Raw genomic sequence first — 24,117 nt, 5'->3', positions numbered from 1 at the left:
ACAGACACAGACAGACATAGACAGACAGGCAGACATAGACAGGCAGACAGACAGTGTGCGGAAGGGGTCAGGTGTAGAGACGGGGGGGTGGTGGTGGTGGAGGGAGAGGGAGGGGTGGCGGCGGGGAGAGACTGGTGCGCGAGGGCACCTGGCGGTTTGCAGCATCATGACGGTGTTCTCTCCCTCGTAGGTGCAGGCCGAGGTGAAGGTGACGTAGAGGTCGGGCAGGCCGCTGGAGCATGAGTAGCCGTGGCCCCCGCAGGCCATGCGACACACCTCGATGCCGCTGCTTGCCGCCCAGCTCGTGAAGGCCTTCAGGCCGGCTGACGTGGCGTGCAGCTGCTCGCGCGCACAGATCACCGCCGCGTAAGTAGCCTTTGGTAGGCTGTTGAAGCTAAACGAAATGTTTATTTTTCTTTGCTTACCAGGTAAGGGGGTCCCAAAACTGAGTTGCGTAGCTCTGTTTCAGAATTCACAATCAACGTTTTTGGGTTCAGATCGCGTTATTTATGTGTCGTAACCCTCCGCCACTCGACACGGCCAATCAGTAAAAAAAGTGTCACGTTGACAAAGGACAAATAGTTCACTGCTTTAGCCCACCGGTGTGTTGAAGCGTGAAACCACAACATTTACAATTTGAGTAGTACGACGTTTCGCTGGTAATTGCATCCAGCATCATCGGGCAATTCGCCAGAAGCGACCTGGCCAACAATTGATAGCTCAACCCGAGTGGCTTTGTCACGCGAAAATTGACCACAGCCGGACACTCTAAACGCGTAACGTCGATGCCGAACGTGGAGCGAGAAATCGGAGGGGTCGGAGAAAAGTCCACGCGACCACGGGGAGAGAGAGACACGCAAACTACAAAAATACAGCAGGCGTCAGGGTTGCGATCAAACCCACAGCTTCCTGTATACCAGGCGAGGTAGTTAACATCTCCTAGCCACCGCGATGATGATGAGAGAGAGAGAAAAACGCAAACTCCAAATATACAGCAGGCGTCAGGGTTGCGATCGAACCCACAGCTTCCTGTATACCAGGCGAGGTAGTTAACATCTCCTAGCCACCATGATGATGAGAGAGAGAGAGACACGCAAACTCCAAATATACAGCAGCAGGCGTCAGGGTCGGGATCGAACCCACGACCTCCCGTATACCAGGCAAGGTCGTCAACATCTCCTCGCCACCGCGGTGATGATGAGAGAGAGAAAAACGCAAACTCCAAATGTACAGCAGGTGTCAGGGTCGCGATCGAACCCACAGCTTCCTGTATATCGGGCGAGGTAGTTAACATCTCACCATCGTGGTGCCCCAAATGCTGTTAATGGGCACATATGAAGGCCAACAGGTCAGATTTTGTCTTTTTGTACGGCGCAAGAGATGTTCAACATACGTCCATATATGGGGAGGAAATGGGTGGCCACTAACATTTTAGGCTGCGTTGACCTGGGTGACACCTAGTATCAGTTTAGATATTCAGGACCGATGTTGTATTTGAGTGGGAATTGAACTTGCATCGCTAGGGTCGTAGCGCAGCGGCCTAACCACTGCGCCACCACTCCTCGCACATATACACAGACACACAGGCACACATACAGACATAAGGACACACATCCATCTATCATAGCTACCAGAGAAGATGGCTTGCCAGGGTCTCTTAAAGGGGCTGGGTGCGCTGTGGGTTCTCTTAAAGGGGCAGGTGCATTGTTACTTTTAAAGGGGTGGGTGCATTGTGGATCTCCCTTAAAGGGGCAGGGGCATTGTGGATCTCTCTTAAAGGGACAGGTGCATTGTGGATATCTCTTAAAGAGGTGGGTGCATTGTGGATATCTCTTAAAGGGGCAGGTAAAAAAAATTATCTTAAAGGGGCAGGTGCATTGTCATTTTTAAAGGGGTGGGTGCATTGTGGATCTCCCTTAACGGGGCAGATGCATTGTGGATCTCTCTTAAAGGGGCAGGTGCATTGTGGATCTCTCTTAAAGGGGCGGGTGCATTGTGGATCTCCCTTAAAGAGGCGGGTGCATTGTGGATCTCCCTTAAAGAGGCGGGTGCATTGTGGATATCTCTTAAAGAGGCAGGTACATTTTGTGTCGCTTTCAAAGGGAAGGGTGTGCATTGTGTTTCTCCCTGAAGGGAGCAGGTTACCTCAGGCATTTCTCGGAAATCTCCCTGGTTGATGTCCCCGGAGATGCGCATGTATGTGGCGCGCATGTACGCCCCGATGAACTGGAACGCGTACGCAGTCGCCAGCAGCGGGAACAGCTTGTACTGCTGCGTCTGATAGTCCAGGATCTGGGGCTCGGGCGCCCTGTGAAACAGCGCACGTTAGACTCACACAGAGACCCATAGACTCACAGAGACCCATGGATTCACACAGAGACCCATAGACTCACGCAGAGACCCATAAACTCTCGCAGAGACCCATAGACTCACACAGAGACACAGACTCACACAGAGACACATAGACTCACAGAGACCCATAGACTCACACAGAGACCCATATAATTACACAGAGACCCATAGACTCACAGAAACCCATAGACTGACACAGACCCATAGACTCACACAGAGACCCAAAGACTCACGCAGAGACCCATAGACTCACACAGAGACCCATAGACTCACACAGAGACCCATGGACTCACACAGAGACCCATAGACTCACACAGAGACCCATAAACTCACACAGAGACCCATAGACTCACGCAGAGACCCATAGACTCACACAGAGACCCATAGACTCAGACAGAGACCCATAAACTCACACAGAGACCCATAGACTCACACAGAGACCCATAGACTCACAGAGACCCACAGACTCACACAGAGACCCACAGACTCTCGCAGAGACCCATAGACTCACACAGAGACCCATAGACTCACAGAGACCCATAAACTCAGACAGAGACCCATAAACTCACACAGAGACCCATAGACTCACACAGAGACCCATAGACTCACACAGAGACCCATAGACTCACACAGAGACCCACAGACTCTCGCAAAGACCCATAGACTCACACAGAGACCCATAGACTCACACAGAGACCCATAGACTCTCGCAGAGACCCATAGACTCACACAGAGACCCATAGACTCACACAGAGACCCATAGACTCTCGCAGAGACCCATAGACTCTCGCAGAGACCCATAGACTCACACAGAGACCCATAGACTCACAGAGACCCATAGACTCACACAGAGACCCATAGACTCACACAGAGACCCATAGACTCACAGAGACCCATGGATTCACACAGAGACCCATAGACTCACACAGAGACACAGACTCACACAGAGACACATAGACTCACACAGAGACCCATAGACTCACACAGAGACACATAGACTCACACAGAGACCCATAGACTCACACAGAGACCCATAGACTCACACAGAGACCCATAGACTCACACAGAGACCCATAGACTCACACAGAGACCCATAGACTCACACATAATCGAGAGTCAACTGTACATACATACAGGAACGCCTCTACTTACGAACGAATTAGGTTTCAAAGTTCTGTTTGTAAGTCGATTTGTTTGTAAGTCAAAATTACTCCTTTCGATTCCAAACGTGTTGCACGGTGTGTACACCGATCACGAGGGGAATGGCTTTAAAAGTTGTAAAATCTCCTGTGGATGTAGATTTATACTTACGCGAATCTAACCCAAAAGTCTTTCTAACTAATGACATTGGTCGCGAAAGCCTACGTGTCACAATAACCAGGACGGCCGCTGCATTCGAACGGCGAGCGTCCGCGGCAACGATCGGCGAACGGCAGAGGTCGCAATCGGGTATCCGATACCCGTACCCTACCCGATACCCGGCTACCCGTATCCGGCCGGGTACGGGTAGCCGTTTGCGACCCTGGTGCGGCCGGGTACGGGTACGGGTAGGCCGTGAGTCACTGGTGAGTCACCGTTTGTCACTCATTTCGGGTAGGGTACGGGTAGGGAACGGCTACCCGTACCCGGCCGGGTACGGGTACGGATACCCGTTTGTGACCCTGGTGCGGCCGGGTACGGGTACGGGTAAGGAATCAAAACCCGTTTGCGACCTCTGGCGAACGGCACCCACCGCCGGTCAACGTCGCCGCTGCCACCCCCCCCCTCGAACCCCGCGTGCGACAAGGGGGTGGGGGGGGGGTCGCGTCGTGCTGGCGGCAGCGTACCCGGGCGTCATCTCGGACTGGTGGCGCACGGCGCTGTAGCGGATGGCGACGGTGCAGGCCTGCGACAGCGCCCGCGCCGCGTCGCTCACGATCATCGAGCGCACGAACACCATAGTGCCGTAGGTCAGCTTGTCGCTGGGCGGTTTCACGTACGTGCCGTCCTCCTCCACCTAAGCAGCCGCCACGCGCACAAGCGTACGTAGGCACGACAATGCCACACATGTTTCGATTTAAAGCTTTCGTGACTGCAGGGATTCATCTTCTTGGTTCTTTCGGTAAAGTCACGTAGAAGGAAATAATAAAATAATAAAAATAAAACATAATAAAATAATTCTCACGACGTTTCGGCCACAACGCAAGCAGTCGTCCTCAGGTGAAGAACAGGTCTGTCGGGGAGACAGCGTCTGAATGATTATGTTTAATTTTTATTATTTTATTATTTCCCTTCTACGTGACTTTACCGAAAGAACCAAGAAGATGAACACACACACACACACACGACGCACGCGTAAGTGCGGCACGTTGCATTACGAGACTGAACCAGGTGGGGGCTGAGAGGTGCAGGGTCTCAGAAAGCCACGGGTCAAAACAACGCACTGCACCAGCAGATGGTCACGTGACAAAGCCACGTGGTTGCTGTACAGCGGTGTTTTTCACATATTTCTAGAGGGGGGGGTTACTTTCGCCGATAACACATCATCGGTGTGTGAGGGCCGCCACGCATTTCAAACCACTGGGGCTTTGTGACAGCAGCACGATGATGATGGTGGGGGGCGGTAGGGGGGCCGCACGTCAGGGGCCGCACTAAAGGCCACCAGGCCACCAGGGGGGGCCGCTAGTTGCCCACGTGGGGGGGGGGGGGGGGGGGGGGGGCTTGCGATGAAGAACCACTGTGCCGGATAGACGATGGCGGGGAGGGGGGGGGGAGATTTCCGTGGCCGCCCCCTTGTCCCCGCTCACCAGAGGTCGCACCTGGGTACCCGATACCCGTACCCTACCCGATACCCGGCTACCCGTACCCGGCCGGGTACGGGTACCCGTTTGCGACCCTGGTGCGGCCGGGTACGGGTACGGGTAGGCCGTGAGTCACTGGTGAGTAGCCGTTTGTCACTCATTTCGGGTAGGGTACGGGTAGGATACGGCTACCTGTACCCGGCCGGGTACGGGTACCCATTTGCGACCCTGGTGCGGCCGGGTACGGGTACGCCGTGAGTCACTGGTGAGTAACTGTTTGTCACTCATTTTGGGGTAGGGTACGGGTAGGGAACGGGTACCCGTACCCAGCTGGGTACGGGTACCCATTTGCGACCCTGGTGCGGCCGGGTACGGGTAGGCCGTGAGTCACTGGTGAGTAACTGTTTGTCACTCATTTCGGGGTAGGGTACGGGTAGGGAACGGGTACGGGTAGGGAACGGGTACGGGTAGCCGTTTGCGACCCTGGTGCGGCCGGGTACGGGTACGGGTAAGGAATCAAAACCCGTTTGCGACCTCTGCCGCTCACCTTGGCATACTTCATCAACATGTTCTTCCTAGGCACGCGCACGTGCTCAAACTTCAGGAAGCCGTTGTCCACCTCGTCGTAGCCGAACTTGGGGCCGATGTCACCGACGACGATGCCTGGGAGGGGATACAAAAGAGGGGAGAGCCAGATCCATCGGTGGGTGGGGGTTCGAGGGGTGGGAACGCGGAGACAACAACAATGGGAAGACAACAACACCAACGGGGGAGACAACAACAACAACGACGTAGGAAACAACAACGATGGAGGAGGGCTCTTACCAGGCAGCGGCATGTGTGTCTCCATGTCGCGCAGCTGCACGATGAAGGCGTGCAGGCCGTGGCACTTGCCGCGCGTGTACAGCTGGGCCAGCACCACCGCGTGGTTTGACGTCTTGCCCACTGCCAAGGCAAATATCGCTTCAGTTTCAGTTCACTCGGAAGGTGCCCTCCTGGGTGAGCCACAAAGATCGCTTTAGTTTCAGTTTCACACTGAAGGTGCCCTGGTGAGCTACAAAGATCGCTTTAGTTTCAGTTTCACTCGGAAGGTGCCCTCCTGGGTGAGCTAGAAAGATCGCTTCTTAGTTTCAGTTTCACACTAAAGGTGCCCTGGGTGAGCCACAAAGATCGCTTTAGTTTCAGTTTCACTCGGAAGGTGCCCTCCTGGTGAGCCACAAAGATCGCTTTAGTTTCAGTTTCACTCTGAAGGTGCCCTAGTAAGTAACAAAGATCGCTTTAGTTTCAGTTTCACTCTGAAGGTGCCCTCCTGGGTGAGCTACAAAGATCGCTTTAGTTTCAGTTTCACTCTGAAGGTGCCCCTGGTGAGCTACAAAGATCGCTTTAGTTTCAGTTTCACTCGGAAGGTGCCCTGGTGAGCTACAAAGATCGCTTTAGTTTCAGTTTCACTCGGAAGGTGCCCTCCTGGGTGAGCTAGAAAGATCGCTTTAGTTTCAGTTTCACTCTGAAGGTGCCCTGGTGAGCTACAAAGATCGCTTTAGTTTCAGTTCACTCGGAAGGTGCCCTCCTGGGTGAGTCACAAAGATCGCTTTAGTTTCAGTTTCACACTGAAGGTGCCCTAGTAAGTAACAAAGATCACTTTAGTTTCAGTTTCACACTGAAGGTGCCCTAGTAAGTAACAAAGATCACTTTAGTTTCAGTTTCACTCTGAAGGTGCCCTCCTGGGTGAGTCACAAAGATCGCTTTAGTTTCAGTTTCACTCTGAAGGTGCCCTGGTAAGTAACAAAGATCGCTTTAGTTTCAGTTTCACTCGGAAGGTGCCCTCCTGGGTGAGCTACAAAGATCGCTTTAGTTTCAGTTTCACACTGAAGGTGCCCTGGTGAGTAACAAAGATCGCTTTAGTTTCAGTTTCACTCGGAAGGTGCCCTCCTGGGTGAGTCACAAAGATCGCTTTAGTTTCAGTTTAACACTGAAGGTGCCCTGGTGAGCTACAAAGATCGCTTCAGTTTCAGTTCACTCTGAAGCTGCCCTCCTGGGTGAGCTACAAAGATCGCTTTAGTTTCAGTTCACACTGAAGGTGCCCTGGTCTCATTAGCAGCAGTTGCACTTTAACAACTCTGGCACCCCCCCCTCACCTCTCAGCCAGTCTACATAACAAAGGCTCAGTCCTTTGTTATGTAGACTAGTCGTAGTCTCAAGCCGCACCAACCTTATCATAATAATAAAAAGGGGGCCTGTCCTGGCTCATGCCCCCCCTCAACCAGTTTATATACGGGGTAGTATCTCTTGGAATCTCTCATTTACTTGATACAGCAAGCGTGCTGTGACGGTTCCACTTGAAGACGGAAGCTTGTGTTGCCTCCGAAACGTCGTGATTTTTATTTTATTTTTATTTTACTTTTACTTTTATTAATTTTTATTTAAAAAAATGTTTACCTACGTGACTTTACCGAAAAAACCTAAGAATATGAATCCTTGCAGTCACGAAACCCTCAAATCTAGAATTAGTGCCCTGGTGAGCCACAAAGCTCTTGAAATCGGGTTTCATCGACAAAAAAGCATCGGTTCCCTGGCAAACGTAACATACGTGACAGGTCGCAAGAAACGTTTTAATCAAAATAGAAACAAAAGAACATTCCCCCCCCCCCCTTCACCGAAGATCGGGGTGGGGAACGTCCGGCCGGCGGGCCGTACAAGGCCCGCAAAATCATTTGGTGTGGCCCTGGCAAGGCAACCGCAGGCGGGACTCGACATTCAACAAATCTCGGAGCAAACCTGGAAAAGCAGTTGCGAGTAGCAGCAACATCATCAACACCAGCTAACATCATCACACGCCTCGCCAAAGAGAAGCAGTTCCAGTCCATCGCGTTAGGGGCGAGTGAATTAAACGTTTGACCAAACATAACGGGCTAATTTTTAAGTTGATAATGTTGTATGGCCCGCGAATGATGTTTTAATTATCCAAATGGCCCTTGGCAAAAACAAGGTTCCCCACCCTTGCCGTAGAGCCTTCATCAGACCGCTGGGGGGGGCGGGTGGCCAGCACCACACCCGATGTTTACATGCGTCGCACCAGGTGACTCATTTAAGGCCGAGTCGACCTAGGGGAGAGGCCCAGGACCGGTTCAGATGTTCATCACAAATGTTGGCCGCGACTCGGGAAAGAGCTCCGGTCGCCAGGCTTGTCGCGCAGTGCGCTAACTGCTGCGCCACCGCTCCCCAAAGACAAAGATCCCCCGTGTAGCCTTAACAGGACTGTTGGGGCAAGCTGCTGTTAGCGAGCGCCTATGAAGGCCGGCACGAAACACGAGGGGGTGGGTGGCCAGCACCACGCCCGACCGCCTTTGTCTCCCCAGTGGTGACGTTTCCACACCAGCACCAGGTACTCATTTGAGGCCGAGTCGACCTAGTGGAGGCCCAGGAGCGATTCAGATCATCGTCACCGGTGTCGGCCGTGAGCGGGATTCGAACTCCGGACGACGGGTTCGTAGCGCAATGCGTTGACCACCACTACCGCTCCCCACTATGCAAGTACGCTTCGCGACGAAGCACCACCAAGCTTCCCCCCCCAACGATGCCCCCCCCCCCACCACCACCACACCCTCTCTTCAGAGAGCAACGCGATTAAGAAGTCAGTTTAACACGGAGCAGGCTTTCGCGACCAATATTATTCAAAATCAACGTTTTTGGGTCGAGATCGCGTTATTTAAAAATGTGTCGTAACCCTCCACCACCCGACACACGGCCAATCAGTAAAAAAGTGTCACGTTGACAAAAGACAAATAGTTCACTGCTTTAGCCCCACCGGTGTGTTGAAGCGTGAAACCACAACATTTACAATTTGAGTAGTACGACGTTTCGCTGGTAATTGCATCCAGCATCATCGGGCAATTCGCCAGAATGGTGAGGCTCTGCTGTGTCTCCCGTTCTTATATAGAGCAGCAGCAGCAGCAGGGTGACATCATCATCAACTCATTAACTCATCAGGTGCAAAGATTTGAGGGGGTAGTTATTGTAATTATATACTAGATTAGTAATCAGGCTATTGTTACGATGCGAGTTGTAGATTAGTAATCATTTGGAATGTGTTTTATTGTTATTATGCTACATTAGTAATCAGTTAGTGTTTGTTTCCCTTATAAGAAATTGTAATGCATCTTATTTAATAATACGCTTCCAGGCCGCACTAAGCCTGTAGCTGTCCGAGCGATTAAAGTTATTTCTGTTTCTCTCAATTTCAATGGTGATTAAGAAGTGGTCACGAGAAGCAGCAGGAGCAGGAGGAACGCTCCGACTGGCAATCGGCGGCGTCACAGGCTGCTTTGCGTGGCTGCGATCTGTCCCGTGTCTTGGGGCCCTGGCAGCCGAAGTGAATCAATAAAATCTCTCCATCCACTTGCGTTCGGAAGCGGAGGACAGCGCAGCTCCAAGGCAAGCGTCGTACCGTGTAACCAATGCTCCCTGCCTTTAACAACCCGCGTTGACCGGAGCGGTGGGAAAGTACGGTCAGACAACCCCCCGGCCTCCCCGGAAGTGGATTCTCGAAAGTTCTGCACGTGCCATTACATGTGAACAGCAGCGGGGGGGGGGGGGGGGGGGGGGCAGTGAAACACCCGGGGGGGGGGTCGGTGGGGGGCGCACTCACAGCCGCCCGGCCACCACTTGATGGAGGTGACGGTTGGACTGTGCAGCACGAACTCCTGAGTGGCGGCGTCGAACGTGGCGGTGGTCTCGAGGCCGCGGATGAAGGTGCCTGCGGGATGGGCAGGGGGGGGGAATGCCGTCAAGACAACAACAACACCGTAACCACGACAACGCCGTCAAGACGACAACGCCGTAACCACAACAACGCCGTCAAGACGACAACACCGTCGCCACAACAACGCCATCAAGACAACACCGTAACCACAACAACACCATAACCACACTAACGCCGTCGCCACAATAACGCCGCAACCGACGTGCGGGTGCGCGTGGTCGTGGCCTTGACCCAACAGGGGGATGATGATGATGATGATGATCATGGCGATGGCATTGTCGGGCATAGTTTTGGCACAGGCCAACGGAATTGTTGCCAGGCGATTCGATCAAATGTCACACGACTCGGGGTTCCCAGATTCGATTCGAGCGTGGATTTATTTCCGTCTCGTTTTCGCCCTCGCTTCCCGTTTTGTTTCTCTCGTTTGTACAATTATCGCTCGCCCCTCGGTCCTATACGTCACATTTATTTAGTTTTTAAACGACGAATCGGCGATGCGCGTGCGCGTGCGCCTCGGTGCGCGCTCCGCGAGCCTGACGATACAATTAAAATTTCGATTTAAAGCTTTCGTGACTGCAGGGATTCATCTTCTTGGTTTCAGACGCTGTCTCCCCGACAGACCTGGTCTTCACCCGAGGACGGCTGCCTGCGTCGTGGCCGAAACGTCGTGAAAATTATCGTACTATGTTTTATCTTTATTATTTTATTGCTTCCCTTCTACGTGACTTTACCGAAAGAACCAAGAAGATACAATTTAAATCGACGATTCCGGGCACCGCTACGCGGCTCACCGCCGCGGCAAATCGGCGTTCGCCGCAGAAGCGGCAGCGAGGCGGGCGAATGAACAACTCCCCGAGTGCGAGCGAGGCCATCTCTGTTAGGTCACAGGTCACGGGTCACACGCCACCGCCCACGAGCGACGGCCAAGCCAAGCGAGCAGCGGCAGCGCGGGCAAGCAAGCGGCGAAAGCGCGAAGCAGCCACCCAAGCAGGCGAAACAAAAATCGATTTGTGCTGGGGGGGGGGGGGGGGCGCTCTTCAGCGATACATTAAAGCGGGCCGCGCGATCAAATTCAGCGTTTGCATCGGCGGGCCAGGAGAAGTCGACATGCCGCGCGCGCTCAGGCATCAAGACGTCGTGGACGTCATGATGTGCCCACGGCAAATGTGTATAACTGAAGAGGAGGCTAGTTCAGTGTTAGCGGTATAGTGTATAGCAAGAATTAATGCTGTAGTAATTTGTAAGATTAGATATAAGCTTAAGAGCGAGCCATAATTTCATCAGGCTGAGATGTTAGCAGAAGGAAGGTCTAACAGGCATGCTATTTCCTAAGTGATAGGAGGGGGTGAGCTTTTCGAATGATAGTTGTTTGTGGGGATATTAGTCAGACGATAGTTTTAAAATTACAAAAAAAATAAAAATAAAAATGTGTTACAATAAAAAAATGTTTAAGATTACAACTTTTTTTATTACAATTTTTTTTTTTTAAATTACAATAAAAAAAAAGTTTCAGTTGTCAGAATTATGGATGGTTTGGGCATGATAACAGGCGTCGTGACGTCAACGCGATGTCGTCGCGTCTTAAAGGTGACCATGGGTCTGTACGTTTCATCTCCCCAGGTGCCTCATCGCTCTCCCCCCCCCCCCCCATAACGTTCGGTCTCTCCCATCGCTGTGCCGAATCTCTTTGCCGCGAAGACACCGCGTGTTAAAACCGGTTTTGGCTTGCACGGAATCAATGCTGCTAAACGTATGCACTCCCAGAAGGCCATACCGACCGACACATTGTGTAACAAATACGTTTTATATATTTAGGTATGCGCAGCGGACAGTATCGTCTGCTTATCTATTAAAAAAAAAAAATCACGGGCGGGTGAAACCCGGAGTCCGAGTTAGGATCTCGGCGGTGCCGGGCCTCAACGCGTGACCTTCTTGGAGAGATCGAGGCGGCGAATGAAACGTGCCAACTTCGTACCGTGCTCGGGTGACCGTCGGTACTGCTGAACCCTGAACCCTGAACCCAATCTATTGCCACCGCAACCGCCGCTCTGGCCAGAGCTCTCTCCGGCGAACAGAGAGCACTGGTCAAGGGGGGTGGGTGTGGGGGGAGGGAGCACGAGTGGATTGATAGGGAAAGCGGAACTAAGCAGGCAAACTTAAATCGAGGCCAATGGCACACGACGCTTGGCATGATGCACCGCGCCAGGATGTGGGACGCAGAGACGCACGCATGCACGCAGGCAACGCAGGGGAATAGACTGGACGATGGACGGCGTGAAGTGATCCGGTGAACAAATAATGCTGGGAGACAGGCACAGGGTTAAGGAGAGGGTACCACGGGCTAAGCAGGCACCTGTCACACCCTCCTCACCCAGAACTGGATCTGACACGCGAACCAGCCACTAACCCTACCGACACCTTGCCTGACTCTACAGTAAAACCTTGGATTGCGAGCATAATTCGTGCCGGAAACTTGTTTGTAATCCAAAGCACTCGTATATCAAAGCACTCGTATATCAAACAGTTGTGATCACGTGACGCTCGGCAGACAAAGCGTATACTCGTACTACTCGTATTGCAAGACCTCGCTCGTTTATCAAATTAATATTTATTTAAAATGTTTGCTCGTCTTGCAAAACACTCGCAGATCAAGTTACTCGCAATCCAAGGTTCTACTGCAATTGAAATAGCGAACAGGACCCTAACCACACGAGGCAATAAGACCCTGTCATTGACTCTGACTGCTTTTCACTTTGACAACCACTGGGTTAATGCACAACAACAACAACCACCACCACAACCACCACCACAACCACAACAACCACCACAAGCGGGTGGCGACGTGGCCAGCGACATTACCGGAGGTTCACGGTTCGATCCCAGCGGCCGACCCGGTTAATGCCGCGGTATTAAACAATTACAAATATTTATACTCCGTGCGCTTCACCCTGGATGCCGAAGATCCCGTGACGCCGTTCGCAAGAGGAGGCCACCATGTGCCGTCGTCACGGTCTACATTTTCCCAAATGACTCCGCAAATTATTCAGCCAGCGCAGCCTCGAAACGGGCGGCCGATCCTTTGTCATCGTCATCCATCGTTGGAACAATTATAACCGAACGGCAAGTTTGAGCTGGGCGGTTGAAACTCGTGGTCCTGCGAGACACGCCGACGCTCAACGGCGCGCAACGGTAGCGTGGCGCCCACAACCATCGCAGCCGAGATGATTCGCAAAATCGCCCGAGGACTCCCCCACTCCCCGATTCGCGTTTGCCGTCAGGTAATGCTACACGCGGTAGCGGCTTTTTAATGCCAAAATCCTCAACATCGTTAACCCTCTACCACCCGAACAGTTTGTGTAAGTAACAAGGGTGTTATTCTTCTTGGTTCTTTCGGTAAAGTCACGTACAGTACAAGGGAAATAATAAAATACAAATAAAACATAATTAAATAATTCTCACAACGCAAGACAGCCGTCCTCTCACCTGAGGACGGCTGCTTGCGTTGTGGCCGAAACGTCGTGAGAATTGTATTTTATTATGTTTTATTTTTATTATTTTATTATTTCCCTTCTACGTGACTTTACCGAAAGAACCAAGAAGATGAATCCCTGCAGTCACGAAAGCTTTAAATCAAAATTAAAATTCTACAGCCAAAGGATAAAGCCATCGCGGGCACCCCGTGTACATTTCACCGAGTCTCGACCAATTTGCCACAACCTTCACGAACGCGCACTACCCAATTATAATGGACGTATAAGATGATCAGACGTTTTAGGCAACGTCCCTTCTTCAGGCCCGCAGATTGACCGACTCGTTGCAGGACAGCGCGCTGTATACTCGTGACGCTTTGCAAGAGCTTCGAGTTGACGAGACATTCTTATGATAATTGTTTTTTTACCCTTCTATCTGGCAACAAAACTGACACCTTTTTTTACAAGGAGTCATGTTTACATAGACCACAATACCTGCAGTCGTAATGCAAACACAAAACATAACTCTGATAATGTGTGCACTGTCCTTGAAGTTGATTGGTCCACACCCGAGACAGCTTTCCTTAGAGCCTAGTCTCACATGGTGTTGGACCAGATGACGCTAAAAGGCGCACAACTCAAAGACAATGCACCATCAGAGTATGAGAGCTCGGGGTAAGCATTTACACCATTGGTACCTTATTTGCCAGTAAAAAATATGATAATTGTTTTTTATACCCTTCCATCTGGCAACAAAACTGACACCTTTTTTTACAAGGAGTCATGTTTACATAGACCACAATACCTGCGGTCATAATGCAAACAAAAACATAACTCTGATAATGTATGCGCTGTCCCTGAAATTGATTGGTCCACACCCGAGACAGCTTTCCTTAGAGCCTAGTCTCACATGGTGTTGGACCAGATGACGCCAAAAGGTGTCAGTTTTGTTGCCAGATAGAAGGGTAAAAAAACAATTATCATATTTTTTACTGGCAAATGAGGTTCCAATGGTGAGACATTCTTAATTGTCATGGGGCCGTTTCAACCGTGAACATATATGAAGTGCCCATCAGCTAAAGATGGACACGGACTAACAGAGATAAAAAGTTGTTGATTGGCACTACAACTGCATGGAGAGAGTGTTCGATTAAGGCTTAGCCTTTTATTGTTGTACACAATAATGACAATTAATGTCTTGCACGCAGGAAAGCTTCCATGTCTCAAGACTGGACATACCGTTCAATCATCATCAACCATCATCATCATCATCGCCAGCATCACCACCACCCACCACCATCATCCATCATCATCATCCATCATCATCAACCATCATCATCAACCATCATCATCCATCATCATCAACCATCATCATCATCATCGCCAGCATCGCCACCACCCACCACCATCATCCATCATCATCATCCATCATCTCTCAACCATCATCATCATCATCACCAGCATTATCACCATCATCATCCATCATCATCAACCATCATCATCATCATCGCCAGCATCACCACCACCCACCACCATCATCCATCATCATCAACCATCATCATCAACCATCATCATCACCAGCATCACCACCATTATCATCACCATCATCATCCATCATCATCAACCATCATCATCATCATCGCCAGCATCGCCACCACCCACCACCATCATCCATCATCATCATCCATCATCTCTCAACCATCATCATCATCATCACCAGCATTATCACCATCATCATCCATCATCATCAACCATCATCATCATCATCGCCAGCATCACCACCACCCACCACCATCATCCATCATCATCAACCATCATTATCAACCATCATCATCATCACCAGCATCACCACCATTATCATCACCATCATCATCCATCACCATCACCACCACTAGGCTTCGGCAAGGTAAGGTAAAAGTTAAAATGTAAAAACAACGAGCCTACCTTTACCCTACCTTTCACCTTACCACAATACAATCACTCTACCCTACCTTTAACCCTTTAGCAGGTAAGGTAAAAGTGTAAAAACAACAAGCCTACCTTTACCCTACCTTTCACCTTACCCCTTGGGCATATCAACACCCTTACCCGTTACCCTTTTACCCGGTAAAAAGGGTAAATTACCTTACCTTGCCGAGGCCTACATTAAAGAAAGCTTCATCGCTCACCGGATTCCTCCAGGATATTTCTGATTCTCACTTGTTTTCAGGAGGCTGCTGCTTTTGTGACGTTTTGGCCAATTCCATTCAAGAGATTTTGGCCGCGGGAGGAAAACGGAGGAGATGGAGTAAAACCCATCATGCCTTTCGAGGGCACGGCAATGAGTCCATCCCCTTTGCCCGCGCCTACAGTGCCTGGCAAAGCCTCGGTGGCGGTCACCCGTGCAAGTACCGATCGGGGTCAACCCCTGTTCGGCAGCCTCCGAGGTTGTGACGATCGCCGGGCCCAGGCAAGAGTCACGGTAAAAACGTGGCCCTTCAAAAACCCTCGTGGCAATATAAACTAGGTAAACACATTTCGATTTAAAGCTTTCGTGACTGCAAGGATTCATCTTCTTGGTTCTTTCGGTAAAGTCACGTAGAAATAAAATAATAAAAATAAAACATGATAAAATAATATAATAAAATAATATAATAAAATAATGCTATATAATAATATAATATTCTTTTATTTCTACGTGACTTTACCGAAAGAACCAAGAAGATAGATAAACACATTTATTTTTTCTCCGGATTAAGGCCCACCGAGCTATTTTTTGAGGAGCGACCTGGCCACAAATGATAGCTCAACCAATTATCACCGTTGTGTGGAAATTCTCGTGGCCACGGCAAGAGAGAGACACTCAAACTCCAAATATACAGCAGACGTCAGGGTCGGGATCGAACCCACGACCTTCTCTGCATACCAGGCGAGGGAGTAAACATCTGGCCACAACGGCACTGGCGCTATTGTCTGGTTGGCCAATCTGATTTGTGCTTTGGGATAGGCCTACCGTCCGGTTGGCAAGTGTTGGTTAAGGTGAGCGGTAAGGGGAGGAGTAGTGCCTGCTTGGCCAGTGTGATTAAATTTCGATTTAAAGCTTTCGTGACTGCAGGGATTCGTTTTCTTGGTTCTTTCGGTAAAGTCACGTAGAATGGAAATAATAAAAAAATGAAAATAAAACATAATTAAATACAATTCTCACGACGTTTCGAGAAGACAGAGTCTGAATTTCAGACGCTGTCTTCTCGACAGACCTGTTCTCCACCTGAGGACGGCTGCTTGCGTTGTGGCCGAAACGTCGTGAGAATTATTTAATTGTGTTTTATTTTCATTATTTTATTACTTCCATTCTACGTGACTTTACCGAAAGAACCAAGAAGACAGTGTGATTAAGTTAGAGGTAAGGGTAGGCTTAAAGTCCGGTTAGCTAGTGTTGGTGAAGGTTGAGCGGTAAGGGCTCGGCTAGCATCCCAACGGGCAGTTTAAAACTCCCTTCCCTACCAGTCTTGCCACTCCTCCCCATTTCCAACTGCAGCAGCAGTGCTGGTGTGCGCAGACCCAGGACAGGGCTGGCTTTGGCCGACGATGAGAGGTGGGGGGGTGTGGTGGTGGTGGAGGGGGGAGGAATCTGCGGACGGAACGGCTCTCCGGCGTGGCGCAGGGTTACCGTGCCCAATCTCGGTCTGTGCGTAGGTGCCGATGATTTTCAGCTGCCAGGCTGGCATGAAGAACTGCTCCTGCTGCTCAGGCGTGGCCTGGTGCAGCAAAGTAGGCAGGAACATGCCCAGGTGCAGATCCAGGGGCTCCGCCCTGTTCCGGTGGCAAGCTCTGGGGCGGGAGGAATTGCAAGCGAGGGGGTGGAGCGCGACAGGGGTGCAGGGCGAGGTGGCGCGTGCACGAGGGCATGCAGGCGAGAGGAGGGCACGGAGGACGGCGAGAGGCGACGGTGTTTGACGGCAGGTCGAGCAGCAGGTAAGAGAGGACGGGCCACACAGGTAGGAGGGGCAGGCGAGGTGACGGGCACCGGAGCGGACGAGGTGGTAAGGTTGGCGAGACGGGAAAAGCCGGCAGGTGTAACGGGTAAGGGGCGACAGGGCGGGTAAGGCGAGGAGCATGGCAGGTAAGGTGGGAAGCAGGAGGGCAGGTGAAGGCGGACGGGTGGAAAAGCCAACCGAGCTTACAGGCGTGCGAGCAGGCCGTTTGAACATGCGAGGTTACAGGTAGCAGGGTTAAGGAGGTGGGGGGGACAGGTAACAGGTCAGGGGGTAAAGGAAGTTGACAGGTTGGGACAGAGGTAGGCAGGTTAGTCAGTCAGGATAAGAGCAAGGCGGACAGACAAGCAGTTAGGATAAATCACGCAGGCAGTTAGCATAGATTAGGATTAGTCAAGCAATACGTTAGGACACATCAGGCAGGCAGGGTGAGTCAGGGAGGCAGTCATGCCAGTGAGTGGTCAGCCAAGCAAGCAAGCAGAAGAAGGGAGCAAGCGGAGAGGATGGCCTCAGGTGAGCGTGGCGAGAGAGCGGTGGTGATCGGGTGGTGCGGAGAGAAAGGGATGCGGCCACGTTAGACCAAATCAGCCACAAACACACGCACACAATGCCAGCCGTGTCTCCCGCACATGTAGCGGAGACTCGTTTACGGTCCGTGGAGGCGCCAAAGAGAATAAAAAAAATTAACCCGTAAAAACAAAGTTTCTCACTATAAATCCTTTGTATGCGTGGCGGCTAGAGTCCTCTCGTCCTCTGGCTTGAGATGGCTGCCACCTATGGGTCAGATGATTGCCTGCCACCATTAAGCAATTGGTAATTAAATATAATAAATTTTTTCCTAAAAAGTGTTAAAATTTTGGAATTTTTTTTTCACGAAAATAAATAGTCACGCACAACGAGTCTGTGTGCAAAATGTCAGCTCGATTGGATCACGGGAAGTGGGTTAAAAAACGACCGAAAGATTTGCACGTACGTAAGCGCGCAAGCAAGTGAACTTAATATAAAGGATTTAAAAATGGGACCGCAAATATCTACGATGGACAGGCTTGTCGCTGGCGACGCGTTCAACAACGTACACCTGGCCAAAGCGACATTGCGAAAGCACCCGTCGTGCGGAAGCGCTCTTTTGCCCTTGTCACGGGAACGTGGAATTTCCTCTCTGTGGGTTCGGGGCGAGCCAAGGGATCAGTGCCACTTTGCTTGCGTGAGCAGTTAAGAGGACACAATAGATGTGCAAGTTTCATGTGTTATCATCGTAAACACAAGCAGCATCTTCTTGGTTCTTTCGGTAAAGTCACGTAGAATGGGAATAATAATAAAATAATAAAAATAAAACATAATAAAAATAATTCTCACGACGTTTCGGCCACAACGCAAGCAGCCGTCCTCAGGTGAAGAACAGGTCTGTCGATAAGACAGACTCTGACAGACGCTGTCTCCCCGACAGACCTGTTCTTCACCTGAGGACGGCTGCTTGCGTTGTGGCCGAAACGTCGTGACAATTATTTTATTATGTTTTATTTTTATTATTTCCCTTCTACGTGACTTTACCGAAATAACCAAGAAGAAGTACAATCAGCATCATCATTCTCATCGCCGCCATTAGTCGAAAACATTTAATAGTTAAGCGTGTGAAGCAGCAGCCAGCAAGTAGGATAGAGACCCCCCCCGACCCCAACTCCCCCCGCCTCCCCAGCCTGGCCCCCCACTCCCCCCCACCCCATCTCAAGCACTCCCACGCATGCAGCACCTTCAGCAGAGGTCACAAACGGGTTTTGATTCCTTACCCGGCCCCGGCCGCACCAGGGTCGCAAACGGCTACCCGTACCCGTACCCGGCCGGGTACGGGTAGCCGTTCCCTACCCGTACCCTACCCGAAATGAGTGACAAACGATTACTCAGCAGTGACTCACGGCCTACCCGTACCCAGGCGCACCAGGGTCGCAAATGGGTACCCGTACCCGTACCCGGCCGGGTACAGGTAGCCGTTCCCTACCCGTACCCTACCCGAAATGAGTGACAAACGGCTACTCACCAGTGACTCACGGCCTACCCGTACCCAGCCAGGTACGGGTAGCCGGGTATCGGGTAGGGTACGGGTATCGGGTACCCGGTTGCAACCTCTGACCTTCAGACGGTCACCGCATCGCACGCTTTCCGATGCGCTTCTGCGGCCGTCTGGAGGCCTCTTCCTTTCCGATATCAGCAAGCCACCGGAGATACGCACTTCTAAATCGTCTACAATGCAAACCCGTTTGTTTAAGAACTGCTTTTTGCGCGTGTTAGTTTGTTGTCCTTCCCCTGCACCTCCGATTAGCACGGCTGGCGATTCGTACGGTGCGAAAGAAGTTCAACACACGGACACGCATTTCGGGGTCACGTGCCAACGCGTGGGTCTTGAAGTGGGCTACATCAGACCGACGATAGCTGACGAGGAAGCAACCCCAAGGCCAAGTGGCGAGCGGCGCTGGGCTTCAAACGTGCGCTTCGAGTGACCTTCCGTTGAGCTGCACGCAGAGGTCGCAAACGGGTTTTGATTCCTTACCCGTACCCGGCCGCACCAGGGTCGCAAACGGTACCTTACCCGTACCCGGCCGGGTACGGGTATCGGGTACCTGATTGCGACCTCTGGGATGAAGCCATGTTGCAGGCGCGGGTGGGTTGATTCTAGGAACTTGAATTGTGAGAAGAGACAAGACGTTGGGAAATGAGTGACAAACGGTTACTCACCAGTGACTCACGGCCTACCCGTACCCGGCCGTACCCGTACCCTACCCGTACCCGGCTGGGTACGGGTAGGGTACAGGTATCGGGTGCCTGATTACGACCTCTGGAATGAAGCCATGTTGCAGGCGCGAGTGGGTTGATTCTCGGAACTTGAATTGTGAGAAGAGACAAGACGTTGGGAAATGAGTGACAAACGGTTACTCACCAGTGACTCACGGTCTACCAGTACCCGTACCCAGCCGGGTAAGGGTAGCCGGGTATCGGGTACCCGGTTGCGACCTCTGGCTGCACGGCACCGTGGGTATTCTTCCCACAATGCCGCACAGAGTTAGCGCCCCGAGCGTTGCGTTACATGGAACGTTTCAAACCACGGAGATGTCGTTTATTCTTTTCTTTCGACGCGAAGGGCAATAAACCAGCTTGGTGAAACCCCTTGGGCTGCGTGTTCTTGAACCACGAAAACACTCGCAGTATAAATAATGATAACAGAGGAATAAGCATTTTCGCATACACTGCAGTGGCATAGACGCCCACGTGTCACACAGAACTAATCATCACATCTCCCCGCAATCATTCCAATACCCAGCTGTAGTCCCCTTCCATTGTTATTTTGCCAAGGGGGACCCCCCCCCCTCTCAGGGCAGCTGTCCCTGTGTGGAAACAAAGTGACGTAACACCGGCCTGCAAGTTGGCATCAGTCTGTCGGTCGAGGGGGTGGGGGGCGGGGTGATGTTACAACGTGTTTTTTTCCAGATGAACACGGAAGCTTTCACGACCGATATTATCCACGAAAAAATGTTGGGTTAGCGTAAATATTAATGTGTCACCATTGGTACCTCATTTGCCAGTAAAAAAAAAAGATAATTGTTTTTTACCCTTTTATCTGGCAACAAAACTGACACCTTTTTTACAACGAGTCATGTTTGCATAGACCACAATACCTGCTGTCGTAATGCAAACAAAAAACATAACTCTGATAATGTATGGACAGTCCATACATTATCAGAGTTATGTTTTTAAGTTTTTTTTGTTTGCATTACGACTGCAGGTATTGTGGTCTATGCAAACATGACTCCTTGTAAAAAAGGTGTCAGTTTTGTTGCCAGATAAAAGGGTAAAAAACCAATTACCATATTAATGTGTCGTTAAACCCGCCACCGCCCGACGCAGCCGAAGGTTTGTCACGCGAAAAAAAACGTGCCAATTCGTTTCTAGTTCGGCACTAGCGGCTTGTGTGTTGCAGAGTAAACCCACCACAACATTTACTCGGAAGGATTTCTCCACAACTGTGGCTGTCGTCGGATGAGGACGGTTGTAACTACCGACGAAACTTCACGTTACTCGAATGTTAAATGTCGCGGGTGTACTCTCCAACACACAACCGGCGTGCTGAATCAGTAACGAATTGGCACGTTCTGTTTACGTGACAAACCTTACCAATTGGCTGTCGGGTGGTGGCGGGTTTCACGACGCATATATATCGACGGATGCCGTGACGACGCTGGCACACTGGAACCGCGATACGAACAACAATTCTCGCGTCGTGTTACGATTTTGCGCGAATCGCCGCACACGCGTGTTTGCGCGATAACGTGAGCGTAACGCCAGCGGGCGCGGATGAGCGGGAGTACAAGATTTATCACGAAGCCGACGGTTTTTCAACGGAGGTCAAAAACAAGTGACGGACCGGACGTTGGAGAATTGATTCTTGAATCGGGACCCAGAATCAAAAAATATAAATAGTTGTCGTTTTATAATCACGAGATGTTTGTGCCGGTGGCTCTTCTTTCACAGCACACTGCCCAATGAAAGAAGAAGGACCACTGACAAAACGTCTTCCATTATATACTCATTCCTTTCGGGCAGCGTTTGCCGACGAACCTGTCGCGTTTAAAACGATCGAACCGTGCGATTCATCTCTTGGGCCGCGTCTTCCTTCAATCACAGAATCAACATTTTTTTAAATCATTCATCCTGGAGAAATCCGCTGAAGCTACGATTCGTTTATTTATTCGTACAGATGTCCAGCCGCCCCCGTCGTGCGTGCGGAGGCAGGGGTCGCGGGTCGCGGGTCGTGCGTCGCAGGTACCGTGTCCCAACTCGGTCTGAGCGTAGGTGCCCCGCACTTTGCACTCGAGGGCGCTGGGAATCCACTCGCTCTGCTGCTCGTCCGTGCCCTGGCTTCTCAGCGTGGGCAGGAACATGACGAAGTGAAGCCCAAAGACATCCACCTTGCCGCGCAGGCACCCTCTACGGACACAGCGGCACCGCACGGCACGATGATGGTGGTGGTGCTGGTGGTGGTGCTGGCGGCGGCAGAGACCCTGGCGCTACTCGTGACGGTGACGGCGGCGGTGGGCACGTCAGAGGACCGTCACGATCGTTTGAATGAAGCCGAGAGGTGGTGGCTTATGCACGTGGCCTCTGATCCGGCACGGTTTGAAGGATCGTAGTGCACATGTTGTAAAAACTCTTTCCCCAAGGCGCCGTACTATGACTCGCTAGAAGGTAGTACAGCAAGTGGGATGATCATCGCATTGTTTCCGTCTGTACGGGGAGAGAGCGTCACCCTCTCGCGGCGGCGGCAGAGACCCTGGCGCTACTCGTGACGGTGACGGCGGCGGTGGGCACGTCAGAGGACCGTCACGATCGTTTGATTGAAACCGGGCGGTGGTGGCTTATGCACGTGGCCTCTGATCCGGCACGGCTGGAGGTGGGGAGGGGTTGGTGGATTGTAGTGCACATGTTGTAAAAACTCTTTCCCCAAAGCGCTGTACTCTGGCTCGCTAGAAGGTAGTACAGCAAGTGGGATGATCATCGCATTGTTTCCGTCGTCTGTATGGGGAGAGAGCGTTACCCTCTCGCGGCGGCAGAGACCCTGGCGCTACTCGCGATGATAACGACGGCGGTGGGCACGTCAGAGGACCGTCACGGTCGTTTGAATGGCTAGGAGATGTTAACTATCTCGCCTGGTGTGCAGGAGGTTGTGGGTTCGATCCCGACCCCTGACGCCTGCTGCTGTATATTTGGAGTTCGCGTGTCTCTCTCATGATCATCATGGTGGCGAGGAGATGTTAACTACCTCGCCTGGTGTGCAGGAGGTCGTGGGTTCGATCCCGACCCCTGACGCCTGCTGCTGTATATTTGGAGTTCGCGTGTCTCTCTCATCATCACCACGATGGCTAGGAGATGTTAACTACCTCGCCTGGTGTGCAGGAGGTCGTGGGTTCGATCCCGACCCCTGACGCCTGCTGCTGTATATTTGGAGTTCGCGTGTCTCTCTCATGATCATCATGGTGGCGAGGAGATGTTAACTACCTCGCCTGGTGTGCAGGAGGTCGTGGGTTCGATCCCGACCCCTGACGCCTGCTGCTGTATATTTGGAGTTCGCGTGTCTCTCTCATCATCACCACGATGGCTAGGAGATGTTAACTACCTCGCCTGGTGTGCAGGAGGTCGTGGGTTCGATCCCGACCCTGACGACTGCTGCTGTATATTTGGAGTTCGCGTGTCTCTCTCATCATCACCACGATGGCTAGGAGATGTTAACTACCTCGCCTGGTGTGCAGGAGGTCGTGGGTTCGATCCCGACCCTGACGCCTGCTGCTGCATATTTGGAGTTTGCGTGTCTCTCTCTCTCTCATCGTCATCACGGTGGCTAGGAGATGTTAACTACCTCGCCTGGTGTGCAGGAGGTCGTGAGTTCGATCCCGACCCTGACGCCTGCTGCTGCATATTTGGAGTTTGCGTGTCTCTCTCTCTCTCGCTCCCCGTGGTCGCGTGGATTTTTCTCCGGGTACTCCGGTTCCCCCCCCCCCCCACATTTAGAATCAACGCCACGAGTTTAAGAGAATTCGGCTGCTAGACATTTGCACGCGATAAGCCACTTCGTTGAGCTATCATTTGTGTTGGCCAGATCGCTTCTGAAAAATAGCTACATAGCTCAGTGGGAATTACCAGGTGAAATAAAAAAAATAGTTTAATTTAGAATCGTGGATAATCAAAAATATTTTTTTGCGGATCTCTATGCCAAAAACCACCAATATAGGCGTAAA

General features: G+C 51.4%; 1 protein-coding gene across 3 annotated transcripts in view; it reads right to left on the bottom strand.

Moving 5' to 3' along the window:
• ACOX1 (acyl-CoA oxidase 1) overlaps positions 1–24,117 on the bottom strand; it is a 44,975-nt gene that overhangs the window by 7,309 nt on the left and 13,549 nt on the right. The window contains exons 3-9 of one of the 3 annotated variants that reach the window (XM_061577092.1): positions 22,152–22,312; positions 9,778–9,885; positions 5,958–6,077; positions 5,680–5,795; positions 4,179–4,348; positions 2,146–2,308; positions 149–339 (exon numbers count right to left, since the gene is read on the bottom strand). In XM_061577092.1, the coding sequence (XP_061433076.1) occupies positions 149–339; positions 2,146–2,308; positions 4,179–4,348; positions 5,680–5,795; positions 5,958–6,077; positions 9,778–9,885; positions 22,152–22,312 (1,029 nt within the window). Of the gene's footprint in view, positions 1–148; positions 340–2,145; positions 2,309–4,178; positions 4,349–5,679; positions 5,796–5,957; positions 6,078–9,777; positions 9,886–17,010; positions 17,172–22,151; positions 22,313–24,117 lie in introns of all 3 variants that reach the window. The other 2 variants (XM_061577091.1, XM_061577093.1) reach the window with 2 other exon arrangements.

The sequence above is a fragment of the Lethenteron reissneri genome, chromosome 63, assembly GCF_015708825.2.
Source record: "Lethenteron reissneri isolate LAM-NWPU_2019-01 chromosome 63, ASM1570882v1, whole genome shotgun sequence".
Classification (NCBI taxonomy): domain Eukaryota; kingdom Metazoa; phylum Chordata; class Hyperoartia; order Petromyzontiformes; family Petromyzontidae; genus Lethenteron; species Lethenteron reissneri.
Note: the sequence above shows the minus strand (reverse complement) of the source record. Positions and strands in the feature narration are given on the sequence as shown.